Raw genomic sequence first — 22,137 nt, 5'->3', positions numbered from 1 at the left:
TCCTCAAACAGGGGCCCCACAAGGGTGCGTGCTCAGCCCCCTCCTGTACTCACCGTTCACCCATGACGGTGTAGCCAAGCACGCCTCCAACTCAATCATCATGTTTGCAGACGACACAACAGTAGTAGGCTTGACTACCAACAACAATGAGACAGGCTACAGGGAGGAGTTGAGGGCTCTGGGAGTGTGGTGCCAGGAAAATAACCTCTCACTCAACGTCAACAAAACAAAGGAGATGATCGTGGACTTCAGGAAACAGCAGAGGGATCAGCAGTGGAGAAGGTGGAAAGCTTCAAGTTAGTCTGCGTACACATCACTGCCAAACTGAATAGGTCCACCCTCACTGACAGTATGGTGAAGAAGGCACTGTCTTCAACCTCAGGAGGCTAAAGAAATTTGGCTTAACAACTAAAACCCTCACAAAATTTTATAGATGCACAATTGAGAGCATCCTGTCGGGCTGTATCACCGCCCGGTACGGCAACTGCTCCGCCCACAAATGCAAAGCTCACCAGAGGGTGATGCGGTCTGCCCAACGCATTACCTGGGGCAAACATCCCACCCTCCTGGACACCTACAGCACGCAATGCCATAGGAAGGCCAAAAAGATCATCAAGGACATCAATCACCCGAGCCACTGCCTGTTCACCCCAATATCATCCAGAAGGCGAGGTCAGTACAGGTGCATCAAAGCTGGGACCGAGAGACTGAAAAACAGCTTCTATCTCAAGGCCATCAGACTGTTAAACAGCCATCACTAGCACATCAGAGGCTGCTGCCTATAGACATAGACTAGGAATCACTGGCCACTTTTTGAAATGGATCACTAGCCACTGTAATAATGTTCCGTATCCAGCATTACTCATCTCATACTGTATAAACTACACTCCACACTATTCTACAGTGTCTTAGTCACTTTAATTGTGTGTAAATATAGCATCACCCATCTCATGTGTACATACTGTACTCTATACTATTCCACTGTATCTAAGTCCAATGCTGCTCTGACATATGTGTTATATTATTAATCCATTCATTACTTAGATGTACGTGTATTTTGGGTATATGTTGTGAAACTGTTAGATATTACTTGTTACATATTACTGCACTGTCAGAGCTGGAAGCACAAGTATTTCACTACACCCACAATAGCATCTGTTAAATACGTGTATGTGACCAATAAAATGTGATTTGATTGGATGTGTAGTAAGATAGGCTGAAGCTGCAACACCCTCCAATACTGTCTGAATCGGAGGTCTATCCCTGTGAGGGATCTAGGGGTTCAGGAACACACACAGGTAAACATTTCTCTGCTAAGGAAATACACTAGGAACACATGTGGTGTGTGTGTGTGTGTGTGTGTGTGTGTGTGTGTGTGTGTGTGTGTGTGTGTGTGTGTGTGTGTGTGTGTGTGTGTGTGTGTGTGTGTGTGTGTGTGTGTGTGTGTGTGTGTGTGTGTGTGTGTGTGCGCGTATGTGTGTGTGTGTGTGTGTGGAGCAGGGAGCCTAGCAATCAGTAAGAGAAAGGTTGGTGGTTTGAATACCCACGCTGACAAGGGGAAAATCCTGTTGATGTGCCCTTACCCCTAATTATCTCCAGGGGTGCCGTACCTCTATGGCTGACCCTGTGAAACAACACAGTTCACTCCACCTATCTGGTGTTCGTGACAATAACACATCTGTGTGTATATCAGGGGCGGGCAACTAGATTCAACCGCGGGACGATTTTTGTCGAAGCGGATGGTCGAGGGGCAGGAACATAATTATACAAATTTGTACACTGCAATTGACCACAACTAAGCCCCAGAAGAGATTGTATTGGAAAATAACTTTTTAAGTTCATTAACTTTTTAAGTTCATACCTTGATTACATTGAGACATACAGTCTGGGAATTCATGAACAGATTCTCTGAATTAAACTCATTTTCACCCTCAATGTTCTCTACATCTATATATACTGAACACAAATATAAACACAACATGTAAAGTGTTGGTTCCATGTTTCATGAGCTGAAATAAAAGATCCCAAAAATGTTCCATATGCACCAAAAGCTTATTTCTATAAAATGTTGTAAACAAATTTGTTCACATCCCTGTTAGTGAGCATTCATCCACCTGATAGGTGTGGCATATCAAGAAGCTGATTAAACAGCATGATCATTACACAGGTGCATTTAAGTCTGATGGAGGCCACTGTTCTTGGGGACCTTCAATGCTGCAGACATGTTTTGGTACCCTTCCCCTGATCTGTGCCTCGACACAATCCTGTCTCGGAGCTCTACGGACAATTCCTTCAACCTCATGGCTTGGTTTTTCTCTGACATGTACTGTCAACTGTGAGACATTATATAGACAGGTGTGTGCCTTTCCAAATCAGGTCCAATCAATTGTATTTACCACAGGTGGAATCCAATCAAACTGTGGAAACATCTCAATGATGATCAATGGAAACAGGATGCACCTGAGCTCAATTTCGAGTCTCATAGCAAAGGGTCTGAGTATTTATGTAAATAAGATATTTCTGTTTTTATAAATTTGCAAAAAGTTCTCAAAACTTGTTTTTGCTTCGTCATTATGGGATATTGTGTGTAGATTGATGAGAAATGAATTGTATTTAATCCATTTTAGAATAAGGCTGTAGTGTAACGAAATGTGGAAAACAGGATGGGGTCTGAACACCTTCCGAATGCGCTCATAATTTAAGAACCTGAGGCATACTGCAATGACCATCAAACTACACTACACACTGACACACACATGTATACACAAACGCAGTCAAATGCACATGCCCACAGAGAAGCTAATAGCAGACCAAATAAATGGCTGTATGGACAGACATATTAGCAGCCAGCGCTCTGGACACAAGATGTCAGGTCACATCATTCATTTTAGCATCTTGAAACCTACATCATTATTATAATGTCATGCATATTCATGATGCCCAGTCCACATGGGTTTATAACACACTGTATTCTTTATCCAAATAAAACGGACCACTCAGAGGGTAGACACGGTGAATCAGGGAGAGGACAGACCCCTGAACGTGTGTGTTTGTGGTGAGTGTGTGTGGGTGTGTGTGTGTGTGTGTGTGCATGCGCGTGTGCGTGCGTGTGTGTGTGTGTTGTGTGTGTGTGTGTGTGTGTGTGTGTGTGTGTGTGTGTGTGTGTGTGTGTGTGTGTGTGTGTGTGTGCGTGTGTGTGTGTGTGTGTGTGTGTGTGTGTGCGTGTGTGTATGCTGTGCAGTGGAATGTAGAAAAGGGATTTTTTTGTCCATAAATAGGGTTGTTATTTTTGACTGGGTCAAGAGGAGGGTTTATCCCAGAGGAGAAACAAGATCTGTACAGTACAACCAAAACACACACTGTAAACTGAAGAACTCACTGGACGTGGAAAACATATACAGCCACTGTCAGGAACAGCTCAATAGTGATACCTAGAACATGTTTCTGCATGAAATCCCTCTGTTGTTAGAGGGGAATAGACTAGGACAGGGAGGAGGAGAGGCGAGGAGGGGAGGAGGAGAGGGGAGGGGAGGGGAGTGGAGAGGAGGGGAGGGGAGGGGAGAGAAGAGGGGGGAGTAAGGAAAGGAGATATGAGAGGAAAGGAAAGGGGTGGTTGTAGCAGGGAGGAGAGAAGAGGACAGCTGAGAGGAGAGGATGTAGCAGGAAAGTGGGGTGGAGGGAGGAATGGGAGTCCGACAGTTAAACTAAATTATAACAGCTCTGATTATAACAGCTCTGGTTTAATCCCTTACTGGAGAAAAGACCAAGCATCATCCCTCTATCCCTTTATCATCATTCTTCTCCTTCTACCTCACCATTATTCATTCTCTCCTCTCCCTCTCTCCTCTCCCATCTTCTCTTCTCCTCTCCCATCTTCTCTTCTCTCCTCTCCTCTCCCATCTTCTCTTCTCCTCTCCAATATTCTCCTATCTTCTCTTCTCCTCTCCCATCTTCTCCTCTCTTTTCCTCTTCCATCTTCTCTTCTCCTCTCCCATCTCCTCTTCTCCTCTCCAATATTCTTCCATCTTCTCTTCTCTCCCATCTTCTCATCTCTTCTCCTCTTCCATCTTCTCTTCTCCTCTCCCATCTTCTCCTCTCTTCTCTCTTCTCCCATCTTCTCTTCTCTTCTCTCTTCTCTCTTCTCCCATCTTCTCTTCTCTTCTCCTCTCCTCTCCTCTCCTCTCCTCTCCTCTCCTGTCCTCTTCTCTCCTCTCCTCTCCTCTCCTCTCCTCTCCTCTCCTCTCCTCTCCCTCTCCTCTCCTCTCCTCTCCTCTCCTCTCCTCTCCTCTCCTCTCCTCTCCTCTCCTCTCCTCTCCTCTCCTCTCCTCTCCTGTGTGATGTTATTACTAAGGCCTGAGCGCTCGATGGAGCAGTTGATCTGAGAGCTCAGAGAGCCACATACTAGTTGATTAATAGAGTGACAATAAGAGTGAGGTAGTTAACTTATAAAAACACAATCTGTAGACTTTACTTCAAACAGAACTGTTCAATCTGGCATTTCCCCTTACTAAAGGTTATGAATTGAGTTTACATTTGCTGATCCTAGTAAATGTCATTATCGTAGGATTATTTTAATTTTACGAGGCAAGTCAGTTAATTGAGAACAAATTCTTATTTTCAATGACGGCCTGTTCAGGGGCAGAATGACAGATTTGTACCTTGTCAGCTCAGGGGTTTGAACTCCCAACCTTCCGGTTACTAATCCAACGCTCTAACCACTAGGCTACCCTGCCAACTCTTCCATAGAATCTATGAGATCTATTACAGGATTCTTTCTCGCCTCCTGTCGCCTAAGATGGTGTCTCAAAGTTCACACTTGCACACTATTTAGTATGCATGACTTAGGTGTATGCATGGCGAGTGCATCACTTCAAACTAAGTAGTGTGAGATCACATCACTGGGATTGAGTTTCTATTTTAAACCTTTTGGCCATGACCCCTGATTGTGTGTGTGTGTGTGTGTGTGTGTGTGTGTGTGTGTGTGTGTGTGTGTGTGTGTGTGTGTGTGTGTGTGTGTGTGTGTGTGTGTGTGTGTGTGTGTGTGTGTGTGTGTGTGTGTGTGTGTGTGTGTGTGTGTGTGTGTGTGTGTGTGTGTGTGTGTGTGTGTGGCCTTGTGGCCTTGTCTGGACATGGAGTCCATTCTCTTCCCATCCTGTCCAGGATCCAGTTACAGCATGTGTCCTCATTGTTTGTTTCCAGGGAACACCGCTCACATTACTGAACATGCACCAAGTCAGTTCACTAGGCTACAGTCTTAGAAAAAAGTTGATATTTATCCTTAAAAGGTATCTATGGCTGTCCCCATAGGAGAACCATTTGAAAAAAACATTTTTGGTTCTAGGTAGACCCCTTTTCAGTTCCATGTAGAACCCTTTACACAGAGGGCTTTACTGGCATGAGAAACATATGTTTACATTGCCAAAGCACATTTTCTCTCTCTGTTCTCTCTTTCTGCACTCTCTGTTCTCTCTCTCCGTTCTCTCTCTATTCTCTCTCTTTGTTCACTCTCTCTCTGTTCTCTCTCTCTGTTCACTCTCTCTGTTTCGGGGGCCATGGTTGAGTGTGTGTGTGTGTGTGTGTGTGTGTGTGTGTGTGTGTGTGTGCATGCGTTTGTGGTTGTGTATGTACATACCCGTGTGTTCTCTGTCTCCTTGACGAAAAAGGCCTCTCCGTTCTCCCCCAGCTTCATTTGTAGACCCACAGGCTCTCCATTGATCTCTATGTCCACCTGAGACACAGATGACACCAACCATCACTATACCTTTCAATCTCACTCCATCCCTCTCTCTTTCCTCTGCTCTACCCTCCATGTCTCTCTCTTTCCTCTGCTCTACCCTCCATGTCTCTCTCTTTCCTCTGCTCTACCCTCCATGTCTCTCTCTTTCCTCTGCTCTACCCTCCATCTCTATCTCTCTTTCCTCTGCTCTACCCTCCATCCCTCTCTCTTTCCTCTGCTCTACCCTCCATGTCTCTCTCTTTCCTCTGCTCTACCCTCCATGTCTCTCTCTTTCCTCTGCTCTACCCTCCATCTCTATCTATCTTTCCTCTGCTCTACCCTCCATCCCTCTCTCTTTCCTCTGCTCTACCCTCCATCTCTATCTCTCTTTCCTCTGCTCTACCCTCCATCTCTATCTCTCTTTCCTCTGCTCTACCCTCCATCTCTATCTCTCTTTCCTCTGCTCTACCCTCCATCTCTATCTCTCTTTCCTCTGCTCTACCCTCCATGTCTCTCTCTTTCCTCTGCTCTACCCTCCATCTCTATCTCTCTTCCCTCTGCTCTACCCTCCATCTCTATCTCTCTTTCCTCTGCTCTACCCTCCATGTCTCTCTCTTTCCTCTGCTCTACCCTCCATGTCTCTCTCTTTCCTCTGCTCTACCCTCCATCTCTATCTCTCTTTCCTCTGCTCTACCCTCTATCTCTATCTCTCTTTCCTCTGCTCTACCCTCCATGTCTCTCTCTTTCCTCTGCTCTACCCTCCATCTCTATCTCTCTTTCCTCTGGTCTACCATCTATCTCTCTTTGTATTCGTACTAACCTATCTCCATCCCTCCAATCTACCATCCTCTCTGTCTCTCCCACCATCTCTCCCATCTACCCCTCCTTCTCTATTTTTTTACTTCCATTTTTCTCTCTTCTATCTACAATAAATATTTCTTTCAGCAACTCTAATTGTCCATTTTGTCAGTGTCAGCTCAGGTCAAGGACAGCTACAAGTATACGTGGCAGAAAAATGAATGATTCATTTATCTCTCTCCCTTCATCCCCTTTTCTCCCTCTCTCTTTCTGTGTGATAATTTCCATATAAACTGAGCGAAGATGAGCCTCCCTCCTTCCAGTACTGTAAGCACCCTCTTCTACCCAATGTCCTCTGCCCCAGTGCTCCTTAACCCAGACCCCCCCCCCCACAGCCTCCCTGTGTCCTCTCACCACTTTCTCACGGGAGCGCAGCACACCCATCTTGCCGAAGCGAACGTGGAATGGCGAGCACTGCAGGGTGCCGTCAGGCTGACGCACCACGATGACATCGATGCAGCCCGACAGGGTGGCCGGGTTCAGGCCCCGGTACAGCTCCTTCACCTGCACAAACACCTGGCCCGCCAACTGGCCCACGTAGTTCATGGTCTCAGACTGAGGGGGTTAGAGGGTGGAGGGGAGAGTGATGGGGTGAGGCGAGGGGGAAAGGGAGGGATGAGGGGGAGAGGGATAGGAGGGAGAGAGAGAGAAAGAGAGAGAGAAAACACTAAATATTTAATTTCCCAAACGCTTGCGAGGCAATCTGATGATGACTCTTGATGATCCTGTGGAGTGATGAGGGCGTGGTCATATCAATAGAATCTAGATGACATTACGACACACCAGAGTGATAAGGGCGTGGTCATATCAATAGAATCTAGATGACATTACGACACACCAGAGTGATGAGAGCGTGGTCATATCAATAGAATCTAGATGACATTACGACACACCAGAGTGATGAGGGCGTGGTCATATCAATAGAATCTAGATGACATTACGACACACCAGAGTGATGAGAGCGTGGTCATATCAATAGAATCTAGATGACATTACGACACACCAGAGTGATAAGGGCGTGGTCATATCAATAGAATCTAGATGACATTACGACACACCAGAGTGATGAGAGCGTGGTCATATCAATAGAATCTAGATGACATTACGACACACCAGAGTGATGAGGGCGTGGTCATATCAATAGAATCTAGATGACATTACGACACACCAGAGTGATGAGGGCGTGGTCATATCAATTTAATCTAGATGACATTACGACACACCAGTGATGAGGGCGTGGTCATATCAATAGAATCTAGATGACATTACGACACACCAGAGTGATGAGGGCGTGGTCATATCAATAGAATCTAGATGACATTACGACACACCAGAGTGATGAGGGCGTGGTCATATCAATATAATCTAGATGACATTACGACACACCAGAGTGATGAGGGCGTGGTCATATCAATAGAATCTAGATGACATTACGACACACCAGAGTGATGTTATTGCCTGGACGGATCAGCTGGGACGTCTCTCTGACTCTTAACTGTGATTAACATTCCTCTCTGACTGCCTGTCCTCAATCCCCGCACATCACGTCTTTATAAGGCTTTTAACTCATACGTTTGTCACATAGTGCTGAACAGCAACCAACCAGGCCTCCAAAGCCCCACTGCCCCTGTGCAGCGGAAACAGAGGCATAGGGCTGGAATTGCATAATACGGTGCAATAAACACACGGACATTCTCAGTCAAACACATGCTTGCTCTCTGTATATCACACACACACAGACACACATATATACACACATATATACACACACACACACAGACACACAGACACACAGACACATGCACGAACACGCTTGGTGACCAGTGCTTCTGCGCTGGCATCTGAATGGGGATGAATCTGCATGCCAGTCTCTCAGTCACAGAGAAGGCAGCACCACTAACACCTTCTGACTAGAACCAACAGGGCCCAGGGGAGGGAGAGGAAACCATTTCACTGGAAGGCCAATGTGAACAAAGTTAGGATTCAGACCTAACTATTCACTAACAGTGCAAAAGACAGACAAAATGTGCACTATTCTGTATTGTAAAAGTCTTAACCACACCTACAATTATCTGGGTAAAATCTCCCATTGACGATGTTTGGGTAAAATCTCCCATTGACTATGTTTGGGTAAAATCTCCCATTGACTATGTTTGGGTAAAATCTCCCATTGACGATGTTTGGGTAAAATATCCCAATGACTATGTTTGGGTAAAATCTCCCACTGACTATGTTTGGGTAAAATCTCCCATTGACGATGTTTGGGTAAAATCTCCCACTGACTATGTTTGGGTAAAATCTCCCACTGACTATGTTTGGGTAAAATCTCCCACTGACTATGTTTGGGTAAAATCTCCCACTGACTATGTTTGGGTAAAATCTCCCATTGACTATGTTTGGGTAAAATCTCCCATTGACTATGTATGATTTACGTGAAAGTCAGCAGATTTCACACCAGAGTGATGGCCCTAACAATGAAAAACAGTGAGAGGGAGAAGAAGGCTTGCTTTGTTGGCTGTAACTCTCCTCTTGATATCCCCCTGTTTCTGCTGAGTCAGGGACACACACACACACACACACGTGCCTAGAGGATAGATGGCTTACTAGCCTGCTGACAGAATGTCAGTTCTCCTGACGCATGATTGTTATTTCTTAACCCCCATCAGTTACCAGGTTCAGGTTCTACTGGCATGTACTGACATATTCTCCCACTGAGACAGACCTACTGATCGTCTTCTCCATGCCTGGACACCTGATACTACTGTATATTAGGGCCGGGCGATATGACGATATATATCGTGTGACGATAGAGAAACGTCTATCGTTTCATATTATGCTCTATCGCTTATTTTGTTGTGCATCAAATCGTACTATTTCAGTCAATTGAACGACGCTTTGCGTTCTTGCACATGTGCCGTGTGGAAGGAAATTTGCAACACAAACAAATATGGAAGAGAGTGAACATGACACAGTGCATGGAGACCGTACCTAAAAGAGGGGTAACTTCGGTCGCATGGACGTGGTTTGCGTATGAACAGTCTGACACAGACCAGAAAACCGCCCTCTGCAAAATATCCCGCAGGCCGGTCCCGACAACATGCTCAAACACCACTAACCTCTATTACCACCTACACAGGAGTCATGTGGAACAGGCCGGTCCCGACGACAGCCTCAAACACCACTAACCTCTATTACCACCTACACAGGAGTCATGTGGAACAGGCCGGTCCCGACAACATGCTCAAACACCACTAACCTCTATTACCACCTACACAGGAGTCATGTGGAACAGGCCGGTCCCGACAACATGCTCAAATACCACTAACCTCTATTACCACCTACACAGGAGTCATGTGGAACAGGCCGGTCCCGACACAGCCTCAAACACCACTAACCTCTATTACCACCTGGACACAGGAGTCATGTGGAACAGGCCGGTCCCGACAACATGCTCAAACACCACTAACCTCTATTACCACCTACACAGGAGTCATGTGGAACAGGCCGGTCCCGACAACATGCTCAAATACCACTAACCTCTATTACCACCTACACAGGAGTCATGTGGAACAGGCCGGTCCCGACAACATGCTCAAATACCACAAACCTCTATTACCACCTACACAGGAGTCATGTGGAACAGGCCGGTCCCGACAACAGCCTCAAACACCACTAACCTCTATTACCACCTACACAGGAGTCATGTGGAACAGGCCGGTCCCGACAACATGCTCAACTACCACAAACCTCTATTGTCCACCAACACAGGAGTCATGTGGAACAGGCCGGTCCCGACAACAGCCTCAAACACCACTAACCTCTATTACCACCTACACAGGAGTCATGTGGAACAGGCCGGTCCCGACAACAGCCTCAAACACCACTAACCTCTATTACCACCTACACAGGAGTCATGTGGAACAGGCCGGTCCCGACAACATGCTCAAACACCACTAACCTCTATTACCACCTACACAGGAGTCATGTGGAACAGGCCGGTCCCGACAACAGCCTCAAACACCACTAACCTCTATTACCACCTACACAGGAGTCATGTGGAACAGGCCGGTCCCGACAACAGCCTCAAACACCACTAACCTCTATTACCACATACACAGGAGTCATGTGGAACAGGCCGGTCCCGACAACAGCCTCAAACACCACTAACCTCTATTACCACCTACACAGGAGTCATGTGGAACAGGCCGGTCCCGACAACAGCCTCAAACACCACTAACCTCTATTACCACCTACACAGGAGTCATGTGGAACAGTACGGAGAGAGTCTATGGATGAGACCCAAAGAAGTACAGTTGAGTGCTCAAAACAAACACACGACTCAGGCTTTTGCCCTCGTCACACCATATGGTAAAGAATCACAAAGATGGAAGGAGAACAGCCACCGTTACAACTTACATCTGCAAAGACATGGCCCCAATTTACACGGTCCAGAAACGGGGGTTTCATGAGTTGGTGCCAACACTCGACCCAAGGTACCAAATGCAAATTGATATGTGACACGTACTAATTCCAAAATAACATGCAAAACAGGCAAGCCCCCAAATATATATACTGTATATATATTTTGGCCTATATTTATTTTGTTTGCAACTATAGTTGAAGTGTTTTCTATTTACCTTTTTAAATTTTATACATTCATATTTTATATGTTGTTACATGCTTAATTGAACATTTTCAGAGATTCTAAATCAAATAAATAATCAAATATGAGTATGTACCTTTTTATTTGTTGAGTATAATTCAATGTAATAAGAAATAGACCTTTACATGTGGTCATTTTATATAAACTATTTATTCATTGAATTTACAGAAAATGTGCTATATCGTGATATGTATCATTATCGGGATATGAAATGACCTATATCGGGATATGGCCATGTCTCCCAGCCCTACTGTATATGTTCAAGGAGGAACAGAACATAGAATATATTGAGGTAAAGTGTGGATGTTTGAATCTATGAACCCTGTTTTCATGTTGTTGTCATTTTCAGATGTATTTTCTCATATTCTATTCCCTTCTGAAAATAACCAGTTTAATATTTGCACTTGATTACACAGTACATACCTGACAAAACATACTTAAACAGTATGCAAACAATCGCAGCATAAAGTCTCTCTCTCTTTCTTGCCATCTCTCTCATCTAGCCCTACCTCTCTCCTCATGCCCCACCCCTGTCTCCTTTTCTCTCCTCATGCCCCACCTCTCTCTCGTTATGCTCCACCTCTCTCTCCTCTCTCTCTTCATGCCCCACCTCTCTCTCGTTATGCTCCACCTCTCTCTCCTCTCTCTCCTCATGCACCACCTCTCTCTCGTTCTCTCTCCTCATGCACCACCTCTCTCTCGTTCTCTCTCCACATGCTCCACTTCTCTGTCGTTCACACTCCTCATGCTCCACCTCTCTCTCCTCTCTCTCATGCCCCCTCTCTCCGTCTCTCTCCTCATGCCCCACCTCTTTCTCCTCATGACCCCTCTCTCTCTCCCTCACTATCCTCATGCCCCACCCTCTCTCCTAATGCCCCACCCCTCTCTCCGTCTCTCTTCTCATGCCCCACCTATTTCTTCTCATGACCCCTCTCTCTCTCCCTCTCTATCCTCATGCCCCACCTCTCTCCCTTTCTCTCCTAATGCCACCTCACTCTCTCCCTCCTCATGCCCCCTCTCTCTCTCCCTCCCTCTCTCTCCTAATGCCCCACCTCTCTCGCCGTTTCTCTCCTAATGTCCACCTCTCTTTCGTTCTCTCTCCTAATGCTCCACCTCTCTCGCCGTCTCTCTCCTAATGCCCCACCTCTCTTTCGTTCTCTCTCTGAATGCCCCACCACTCTCTCGTTCTCTCTCCTAATGCCCCACCTCTCTCTCGTTCTCTCTCCTAATGCCCCACCTCTCTCTCGTTCTCTCTCCTAATGCCGCACCTCTCTCTCGTTCTCTCTCCTAATGCCCCACCACTCTTTTGTTCTCTCTCCTAATGCCCCACCTCTCTCTCATTCTCTCTCCTAATGCCCCACCTCTCTCTCGTTCTCTCCTAATGCCCCACCTCTCTTTCGTTCTCTCTCCTAATGCCCCACCTCTCTCTCATTCTCTCTCCTAATGCCCCACCTCTCTCTCATTCTCTCTCCAGATGCCCCACCTCTCTTTCGTTCTCTCTCCTAATGCCCCACCTCTCTCTCGTTCTCTCTCCTAATGCCCCAACTTTCTTTTGTTCTCTCTCCTAATGCCCCACCTCTCTCTCGTTCTCTCTTCTAATGCCCCACCTCTCTCTCGTTCTCTCTCCTAATGCCCCACCTCTCTCTCGTTCTCTCTCCTAATGCCCCACCTCTCTCTCATATCTCTCCTAATGCCCCACCTTTCTTTTGTTCTCTCTCCTAATGCCCCACCTCTCTCTCGTTCTCTCTCCTAATGCCCCACCTCTCTCTCGTTCTCTCTCCTAATGCCCCACCTTTCTTTTGTTCTCTCTCCTAATGCCCCACCTCTCTCTCGTTCTCTCTCCTAATGCCCCACCTCTCTCTCGTTCTCTCTCCTAATGCCCCACCTCTTTCTCGTTCTCTCTCCTAATGCCCCACCTTTCTTTGTTCTCTCTCCTAATGCCCCACCTCTTCTCGTTCTCTCTCCTAATGCCCCACCTCTCTTTCGTTCTCTCTCCTAATGCCCCACCTCTCTCTCGTTCTCTCTCCTAATGCCCCACCTTTCTTTTGTTCTCTCTCCTAATGCCCCACCTCTCTCTCGTTCTCTCACCTAATGCCCCACCTCTCTCTCGTTCTCTCTCCTAATGCCCCACCTCTCTTTTGTTCTCTCTCCTAATGCCCCATCTGTCTCTCTCGTTCTCTCTCCTAATGCCCCACCTCTCTCTCGTTCTCTCTCCTAATGCCCCACCTCTCTTTCGTTCTCTCTCCGAATGCCCCACCTCTCTCTCGTTCCCTTTCCTAATGCCCCACCTCTCTCTCATTCTCTCTCCTAATGCCCCACTTCTCTCTCGTTCTCTCTCCTAATGCCCCAACTTTCTTTTGTTCTCTGTCCTAATGCCCCACCTCTCTCTCGTTCTCTCTCCTAATGCCCCACCTCTCTCTCGTTCTCTCTCCTAATGCCCCACCTTTCTTTTGTTCTCTCTCCTAATGCCCCACCTCTCTCTCGTTCTCTCTCCTAATGCCCCACCTCTCTCTCGTTCTCTCTCCTCATGCCCCACATCTCTCTCGTTCTCTCTCCTAATGCCCCACCTTTCTTTTGTTCTCTCTCCTAATGCCCCACCTCTCTCTCGTTCTCTCTCCTAATGCCCCACCTCTCTTTTGTTCTCTCTCCTAATGCCCCATCTCTCTCTCGTTCTCTCTCCTAATGCCCCACCTTTCTTTTGTTCTCTCTCCTAATGCCCCACCTTTCTTTCGTTCTCTCTCCTAATGCCCGTGGGGGCTCGTGGGGGCTCATCTGGCCGGGGTTTCGGCGCTGATGTTCTGTGGGCGCGTTCGATTTCCAGCGGCTTGGTGAAGTTGATTATGCCTAGGACCTCCGGGATCCATTGAGTGAAGAAACGGACCAGGTCACGGCCCTCGCTGTCCTCTTTCAATCCCACCACACGGATATTACTACGTCTGCTCTGGTTCTCCATCTGATCTACCTTGTTTTTGAGGTAGGCATTGTCCTTTTGCAGTTGTATCAAGACCTGGTCATGTCTAGCGATGGTATCTTCAACTGTGCTAATGCGCAACTCTGCCTCAGTCGTTCTCAAAAGGAGATCATTCATGGAGGATTTCAGGTCGTCAATGGAAGAATGGAGTTCAGCCGATTTCTTATCAATTTTCAGAGAAAGACCTCTGTTACCATCCTGAATTTCCCGGAGGAGAGTAGCCAGCATGTCGGCAGGCTCACAAGAGGCTGCTGAGAGCAACAGTCTGGAACTGTCGTCTGAGTTATGAGGGCTAATGCTAATCTTGCTAGCTGTAGCGTTATCATTATCTTGGGAATCAACAACGTTTTGGTCGTCCTTCTTGCCTCTCGGTCGGAGGTCCATGGCTCTTTGGGAAGGTAAGTACTTGACAATTTATCAGCCGATGTTACAATATTGTTTTAATGTTGTTATTTAGGTAAAAATAGAATAACTTTGAAGAGCTCGGTTTGTCAACGTCTGTTCAGCTCCGCGGCATCACGTGCTCCCCATCGTTCTCTCTCCTAATGCCCCACATCTCTCTCTCTAGTTCTCTCTCCTAATGCCACACCTCCCTCTCGTTCTCTCTCCTAATGCCCCACCTCTCTCTCGTTCTCTCTCCTAATGCCCCACCTCTCTCTCTAGTTCTCTCTTGTCATGCCCCACCTCTCTCTCGTTCTCTCTCGCCATGCCCAACCTCTCTCTCTAGTTCTCTCTTGTCATGCCCCATCTCTCTCTCTCGTTCTCTCTCGCCATGCCCAACCTCTCTCTCTAGTTCTCTCTTGTCATGCCCCATCTCTCTCTCTAGTTCTCTCTTGTCATGCCCCACCTCTCTCTCGTTCTCTCTCCTCATGCCCCACCTCTCTCTCATTCGTGCCCCGCCTCTCTCTCTAGATCTCTCTAGTTCTCTCTCGTCCTGCCCCACCTCTCTCTAGTTCTCTCTTGTCCTGCCTCATCTCTCTCTCATTCTCTTTCCTAATGCCCCACCTCTCTCTCTCGTTCTCTCTCCTAATGCCCCACCTCTCTCTCGTTCTCTCTCCTCATGCCCCAACTCTCTCTCTCGTTCTCTCTCCTTATGCCCCACCTCTCTCTCGTTCTCTCTCCTCATGCCCCACCTCTCTCTCCTCATGACCCACCTCTATTTCCTCATGCCCCACCTCTCTCCCTCAATGTGACAACACTACAGAGCCGTGGCATTTCAGAACAATTACATAATTACCCTGCCCCCCACTGCCGCACTCCCGACACATTCTGCCATCCCCACTAATACAAACACAAGGCCACGTGTTAAAGGAACTCATTCAGATGAAAAGTTTCCTCCACTCCCCCCTCAAGGACATAAACCTGCTTCCTGGTTTACAACCAATCACAAGATACTCACAATATAGGCCCAGGGTTAGGGTTAATAAAATAAAACTACGCAAACCCTAGATCAGGTGTAACTTAATCCTCGTCCACAATGTAAGACACATGTCACAGTAGTATCATTACATCCTAGGGCCACTCAGATTAGAGGTGAGTGGTGTTGAGGTGAGGTGAGGTGTGGTGAGGTGTGGTGAGGTGTGGTGAGGTGAGGTGAGGTGTGGTGAGGTGTGGTGAGGTGTGGTGAGGTGTGGTGAGGTGAGGTGTGGTGAGGTGTGGTGAGGTGTGGTAAGGTGTGGTGTGGTGAGGTGAGGTGTGGTGAGGTGTGGTGAGGTGTAGTGAGGTGAGGTATGGTGAGGCACGAGCCCATTCACTGATAGCCAGGTCGGGGAGAAAGGTAACCTTTAATGCAGTCACTCCTTTCATAGGATTAGTCAATAACTGCATTAACTGTACCTAGTTTGTCATCTTATCTCACCTAACAGACACCACACACACACACACGGAAGCATGCTTACACACATAAACATACACACACATGCACACACACAACAACATTCCCATTGGCTGAGGTTCTTATAGATATACTAGAAGTATACACACACCGGTTGAATCAACATTGTTTCCACGTCATTTAAATGAAATGATGTAGAACCAATTTGGAATAGATGTTGAATTGATGACTGCCCAGTGGGGCATGTATTCCAAATACATTTCAGATATATTTTCAATATATGCCACTGGAATAATTGTTAGCTATGCTGATGTATAATACAGCCGCTGTTCTGCAGCAGAGGACATGCATGACCTGGCATAAACTGCTTTTCAAACATGAATCTTTAACATTCGGACCACTTTACAACGCCTAAATAACGACAAAGTGAAAACGAGCTGTTGTTGTGTTTATGTCCATAGCCTATTTCAGTCTCCATTGTATCATATGAATATAACTGTAATCTCAAAAGGCATCCCTTAGCATAATGTCTGACAATTGCTTGACAAAAACAAACTAGGCTAATCACAATCCAGGCAGAGATGATCTGGGTGCAGCTATCCGTTGATAAGAAATTATAGACCACACAAATATTAAGAATATCAAATTGATAGATAGCTTAAAATTCACAAACATATTCATACATACATTATTGACGATGAATTGTCACTTCGGGGTCTTGTCGTCATACAAATACCTTCCGTTGTATAGGTAAAGCTGTTTTTCTTATTCCAATTCACTATTACATTGTAATAGCGAACAGAACCTTTCCAGACATTTGATCTGCGGTTTGGCGGTGTGTTAAAGCGCTGAGATGATATTCCTGTCACTGAAGAGAGAAAAAACACCCTACCCTCACTCCGCTGGTGACATATCACGTTATAAACCCTCACCGGGACCAATGACAGACCAGACCACCCATTACAGTGAGAAGAGTACAACTGCAGCCGCAATTCGGGGTGTTCCTGCATGTGGGCTCTCCTGCATCTGCAGCAACCCGTCTTTATATTTATATTGTCCGTTTTTAAACTATGCCTCCAGTACATTGGCGAAAGGCAGGGGCGCTCCACTACGGTAATGCATCAGAACTGCAGATAAACCCTACATAAAAACAGCTAGTTAGCAATGAGTGGCGGGGACGACCAGTAGACAGCGTGTCCTTCACCCCCCGCCTGTCTGGCAGTTTATCCCAGCAGGCGGGAGCGACACCGCGTGTTAGCTAACTACGGTCTGCTGTACTAGCGGGGGGCGACCGGTAGACTGGCAAACATTGCCGCACGAGGGCGATGCGGGTACATTGGTGACAGAACAAGGAGTTGTAGAACTCCAGAAAGAAAGCCTGCTTCTTATGAACGCATTTCACACTACTTGTGTATTATGTTTTGAAGGCTCGTATGAATGTCCTGCTTAATGCTTGTGTTATCATCGCATCAACTGCATTATACGTAAACATTAAATAAATAAACACTTCAACTTCAACCAGTAAAATGGCTATTAGGCTAGCTTTTTCTACAGCCTATAGTAGGCGGTGTCGATAAAACTCAGATAATAATTCATGCAGGAATGCCTCGACTGGCAGGCTGCAGTTGCACACTGTCAATAGCAGTAGCAGCCCACTAGCTGGTTACAAAGTAAAACATTTACTGACCAGTGTTGCTTTTAAAGCTGCAATATGTACATTTCTGGAAGACCCAATCAACCAAATTCACACCGAAATATGAGTTATGGATCTGTCACTCATTGAAAGCAAGTCCAAGAAGCGAAAAAATCTGTTCTATGTGCAATATTTCTATGCTTCCCGTTCTTAAATTTGGTTTTTGTATCTTTTACTTTCAGTTTTGTACACCAGCTTCAAACAGCTGAAAATATAATATTTTTGGTATTGCAAACACATTTCACAGCGGTTTAGATGGTACAATGATCTTCATTGCTTGTTTTGTCACATAAACTGAAATTAGGCAAACTATTAGAAGTTTAGCAACCAGGGAATGACAGACCGATTTCCCCATAATTTCCCCACCTTTAAAGCTCAAAACATTTCTTAATTTATAAGGTAAATTCACATATTTTCAGAATGGTAGAGATGTGGTGATGGGGAGTCTCATAGACTAGAAATAACATAAATTCAAATCCCAGACTTTCAAATTAGTATGATACAGTATGTTACATTTGATATGGTTACATAAGACAGGTTACTAAAGGTCCTGATCAGTCATCCCTTTTCCCATGTAAAAATACCAACACATCATCCATAACATCTTTACTCTATTAAAATGCTCAGAATTGAAGAGATTTGTACCTTCTCTCCTCTCTTACTATCAGAAATCCTGGAAGAACAGACCCAGTGGGACAGGGAGCGTATATCCATGAGTTCATCTTGACTGACAGCTCTTTTAAACACCCTTGTGGGCTTTCCCAGGTAATAAGGTAAACAATGGGCCACATGTTATTCCGAGCCTAAATAGTGTGCTTCACCACACTTTCTCTGCAAAATGCTCAAAATGCTGATCATGGACTGCTGGATATCAGACAAACAGCAGCAATACACAACTGTATTTCTATTGTTTTGTAGCTAATTACAGAATACACTTCACTGATTCAGTTCTTCACAAGAATTTATCAAGCCTGATTGACCTTAGAAGCTTAGACATAAGGGAATGTACATTAAAATAAGTGTAAAATGTATTGGTGCTTCTTCATTAGCATTATACATGACAAATATGTTCAGAATTGTATGTATTAGTCCAACATTTATTTGATCATTTACAACAGGCCAGCATAGCCCGAAATATTGATCAACATGAACACTCATGAGAAATAAAGCTGAGAAATAATGGCGAGACATAATTGAACATAAAACAAATAATTAGAGCCATGAGCCTAATATATGCAGGACCCCATCCGTCCTACAGTGTGCAGGACCCCATCCGTCCTACAGTGTGCAGGACCCCATCCGTCCTACAGTGTGCAGGACCCCATCCGTCCTACAGTGTGCAGGACCCCATCCGTCCTACAGTGTGCAGGACCCCATCCGTCCTACAGTGTGCAGGACCCCATCCGTCCTACAGTGTGCAGGACCCCATTGATTCGTACAATTTGTAACACATCTTCCTGTCCGAATGCTTAAAAAACAACAACAAAGTAACAAAATGTGACATCATATGACGTAAAAGTGAATTACTTAGGCTGTGGGAAATGACACAAGCTACATCAACTGTAGGACAACAACACACACAATGGAAATGCAAAATATGATTTTTAAGTAATTACAAGTACTATACACACTGCAACTCCTTTTGTGAACAAAAAATTAATTTGTGTCAGCTATGTGCAGGAAGACTCAACTTTGGGGGCTTAGGGATGGAAGAACAAAAACCATTTAGTGACGATCAGGTGTGTTCCAGAAATGATACCTTTCACAACAGTGGAGGCTGCTGAAGGGAGGATGGCTCATAATAATGCGCTGGAACAGAGCAAATGGAATGGCATCAAACACCTGGAAACCATGGAAACCATGTGTTTTATGTATTTGAAACCATTCCACTAATTCCGCTCCAGTCATTACCACAAGCCCGTCCTCCCCAATTAAGGTGCCACCAACCTCCTGTGGTTCCTAAGTCAAAGCAGCCATAATTACAGCCACAATTTGTCAGATGTCTTAGTTCTTTGGAAAATAATGTAACATTAAATTAACACTATGGCTTCCAGTTACAACACAGTGGCATGCTGTTTAATAGTCTGCTAGCTACAAGTCACAACACAGTGGGCTTTTTCTAGCATTCTGGTAAGTAGTCTGCTAGCTACAAGACACAACACAGTGTAATTTATATGGCATGCTGGTAGGTAGTCTGCTAGCTACAAGTCACAACACAGTGTAATTTATATGGCATGCTGGTAGGTAGTCTGCTAGCTACAAGTCACAACACTGTGTAATTTATATGGCATGCTGGTAGGTAGTCTGCTAGCTACAAGTCACAACACTGTGTAATTTATATGGCATGCTGGTAGGTAGTCTGCTAGCTACAAGACACAACACTGTGTAATTTATATGGCATGCTGGTAGGTAGTCTGCTAGCTACAAGTCACAACACAGTGTAATTTATATGGCATGCTGGTAGGTAGTCTGCTAGCTACAAGTCACAACACTGTGTAATTTATATGGCATGCTGGTAGGTAGTCTGCTAGCTACAAGTCACAACACAGTGTAATTTATATGGCATGCTGGTAGGTAGTCTGCTAGCTACAAGTCACAACACAGTGTAATTTATATGGCATGCTGGTAGGTAGTCTGCTAGCTACAAGTCACAACACAGTGTAATTTATATGGCATGCTGGTAGGTAGTCTGCTAGCTACAAGTCACAACACAGTGTAATTTATATGGCATGCTGGTAGGTAGTCTGCTAGCTACAAGTCACAACACAGTGTAATTTATATGGCATGCTGGTAGGTAGTCTGCTAGCTACAAGTCACAACACAGTGTAATTTATATGGCATGCTGGTAGGTAGTCTGCTAGCTACAAGTCACAACACTGTGTAATTTATATGGCATGCTGGTAGGTAGTCTGCTAGCTACAAGTCACAACACTGTGTAATTTATATGGCATGCTGGTAGGTAGTCTGCTAGCTACAAGTCACAACACAGTGTAATTTATATGGCATGCTGGTAGGTAGTCTGCTAGCTACAAGTCACAACACAGTGTAATTTATATGGCATGCTGGTAGGTAGTCTGCTAGCTACAAGTCACAACACAGTGTAATTTATATGGCATGCTGGTAGGTAGTCTGCTAGCTACAAGTCACAACACAGTGTAATTTATATGGCATGCTGGTAGGTAGTCTGCTAGCTACAAGTCACAACACAGTGTAATTTATATGGCATGCTGGTAGGTAGTCTGCTAGCTACAAGTCACAACACAGTGTAATTTATATGGCATGCTGGTAGGTAGTCTGCTAGCTACAAGTCACAACACAGTGTAATTTATATGGCATGCTGGTAGGTAGTCTGCTAGCTACAAGTCACAACACAGTGTAATTTATATGGCATGCTGGTAGGTAGTCTGCTAGCTACAAGTCACAACACAGTGTAATTTATATGGCATGCTGGTAGGTAGTCTGCTAGCTACAAGTCACAACACAGTGTAATTTATATGGCATGCTGGTAGGTAGTCTGCTAGATACAAGTCACAACACAGTGTAATTTATATGGCATGCTGGTAGGTAGTCTGCTAGATACAAGTCACAACACAGTGTAATTTATATGGCATGCTGGTAGGTAGTCTGCTAGCTACAAGTCACAACACAGTGTAATTTATATGGCATGCTGGTAGGTAGTCTGCTAGATACAAGTCACAACACAGTGTAATTTATATGGCATGCTGGTAGGTAGTCTGCTAGCTACAAGTCACAACACAGTGTAATTTATATGGCATGCTGGTAGGTAGTCTGCTAGCTACAAGTCACAACACAGTGTAATTTATATGGCATGCTGGTAGGTAGTCTGCTAGCTACAAGTCACAACACAGTGTAATTTATATGGCATGCTGGTAGGTAGTCTGCTAGCTACAAGTCACAACACAGTGTAATTTATATGGCATGCTGGTAGGTAGTCTGCTAGCTACAAGTCACAACACAGTGTAATTTATATGGCATGCTGGTAGGTAGTCTGCTAGATACAAGTCACAACACAGTGTAATTTATATGGCATGCTGGTAGGTAGTCTGCTAGATACAAGTCACAACACAGTGTAATTTATATGGCATGCTGGTAGGTAGTCTGCTAGCTACAAGTCACAACACAGTGTAATTTATATGGCATGCTGGTAGGTAGTCTGCTAGATACAAGTCACAACACAGTGTAATTTATATGGCATGCTGGTAGGTAGTCTGCTAGCTACAAGTCACAACACAGTGTAATTTATATGGCATGCTGGTAGGTAGTCTGCTAGATACAAGTCACAACACTGTGTAATTTATATGGCATGCTGGTAGGTAGTCTGCTAGCTACAAGTCACAACACAGTGTAATTTATATGGCATGCTGGTAGGTAGTCTGCTAGC

The 22,137-nt window shown here is 45.3% G+C and overlaps 1 protein-coding gene across 1 annotated transcript in view; it reads right to left on the bottom strand.

The window, feature by feature from the left end:
* Positions 1-18,461, bottom strand: part of LOC135508383 (phosphatidate phosphatase LPIN1-like) — a 42,412-nt gene extending 23,951 nt beyond the window's left edge. Inside the window, exons 1-3 of the mRNA XM_064928526.1 lie at positions 18,381-18,461; positions 6,929-7,129; positions 5,633-5,728 (exon numbers count right to left, since the gene is read on the bottom strand). Of these exons, the coding sequence (XP_064784598.1) occupies positions 5,633-5,728; positions 6,929-7,129; positions 18,381-18,449 (366 nt within the window). The 5' untranslated portion in view covers positions 18,450-18,461. The remainder of the gene's footprint in view (positions 1-5,632; positions 5,729-6,928; positions 7,130-18,380) is intronic.
* Between the last annotated feature and the right edge of the window lie 3,676 nt (positions 18,462-22,137).

This window comes from Oncorhynchus masou, chromosome 21 (assembly GCF_036934945.1).
Source record: "Oncorhynchus masou masou isolate Uvic2021 chromosome 21, UVic_Omas_1.1, whole genome shotgun sequence".
Classification (NCBI taxonomy): domain Eukaryota; kingdom Metazoa; phylum Chordata; class Actinopteri; order Salmoniformes; family Salmonidae; genus Oncorhynchus; species Oncorhynchus masou.
The sequence above is the reverse complement of the archived record's forward strand: the minus strand, read 5'-3'. Positions and strand labels throughout refer to the sequence as shown.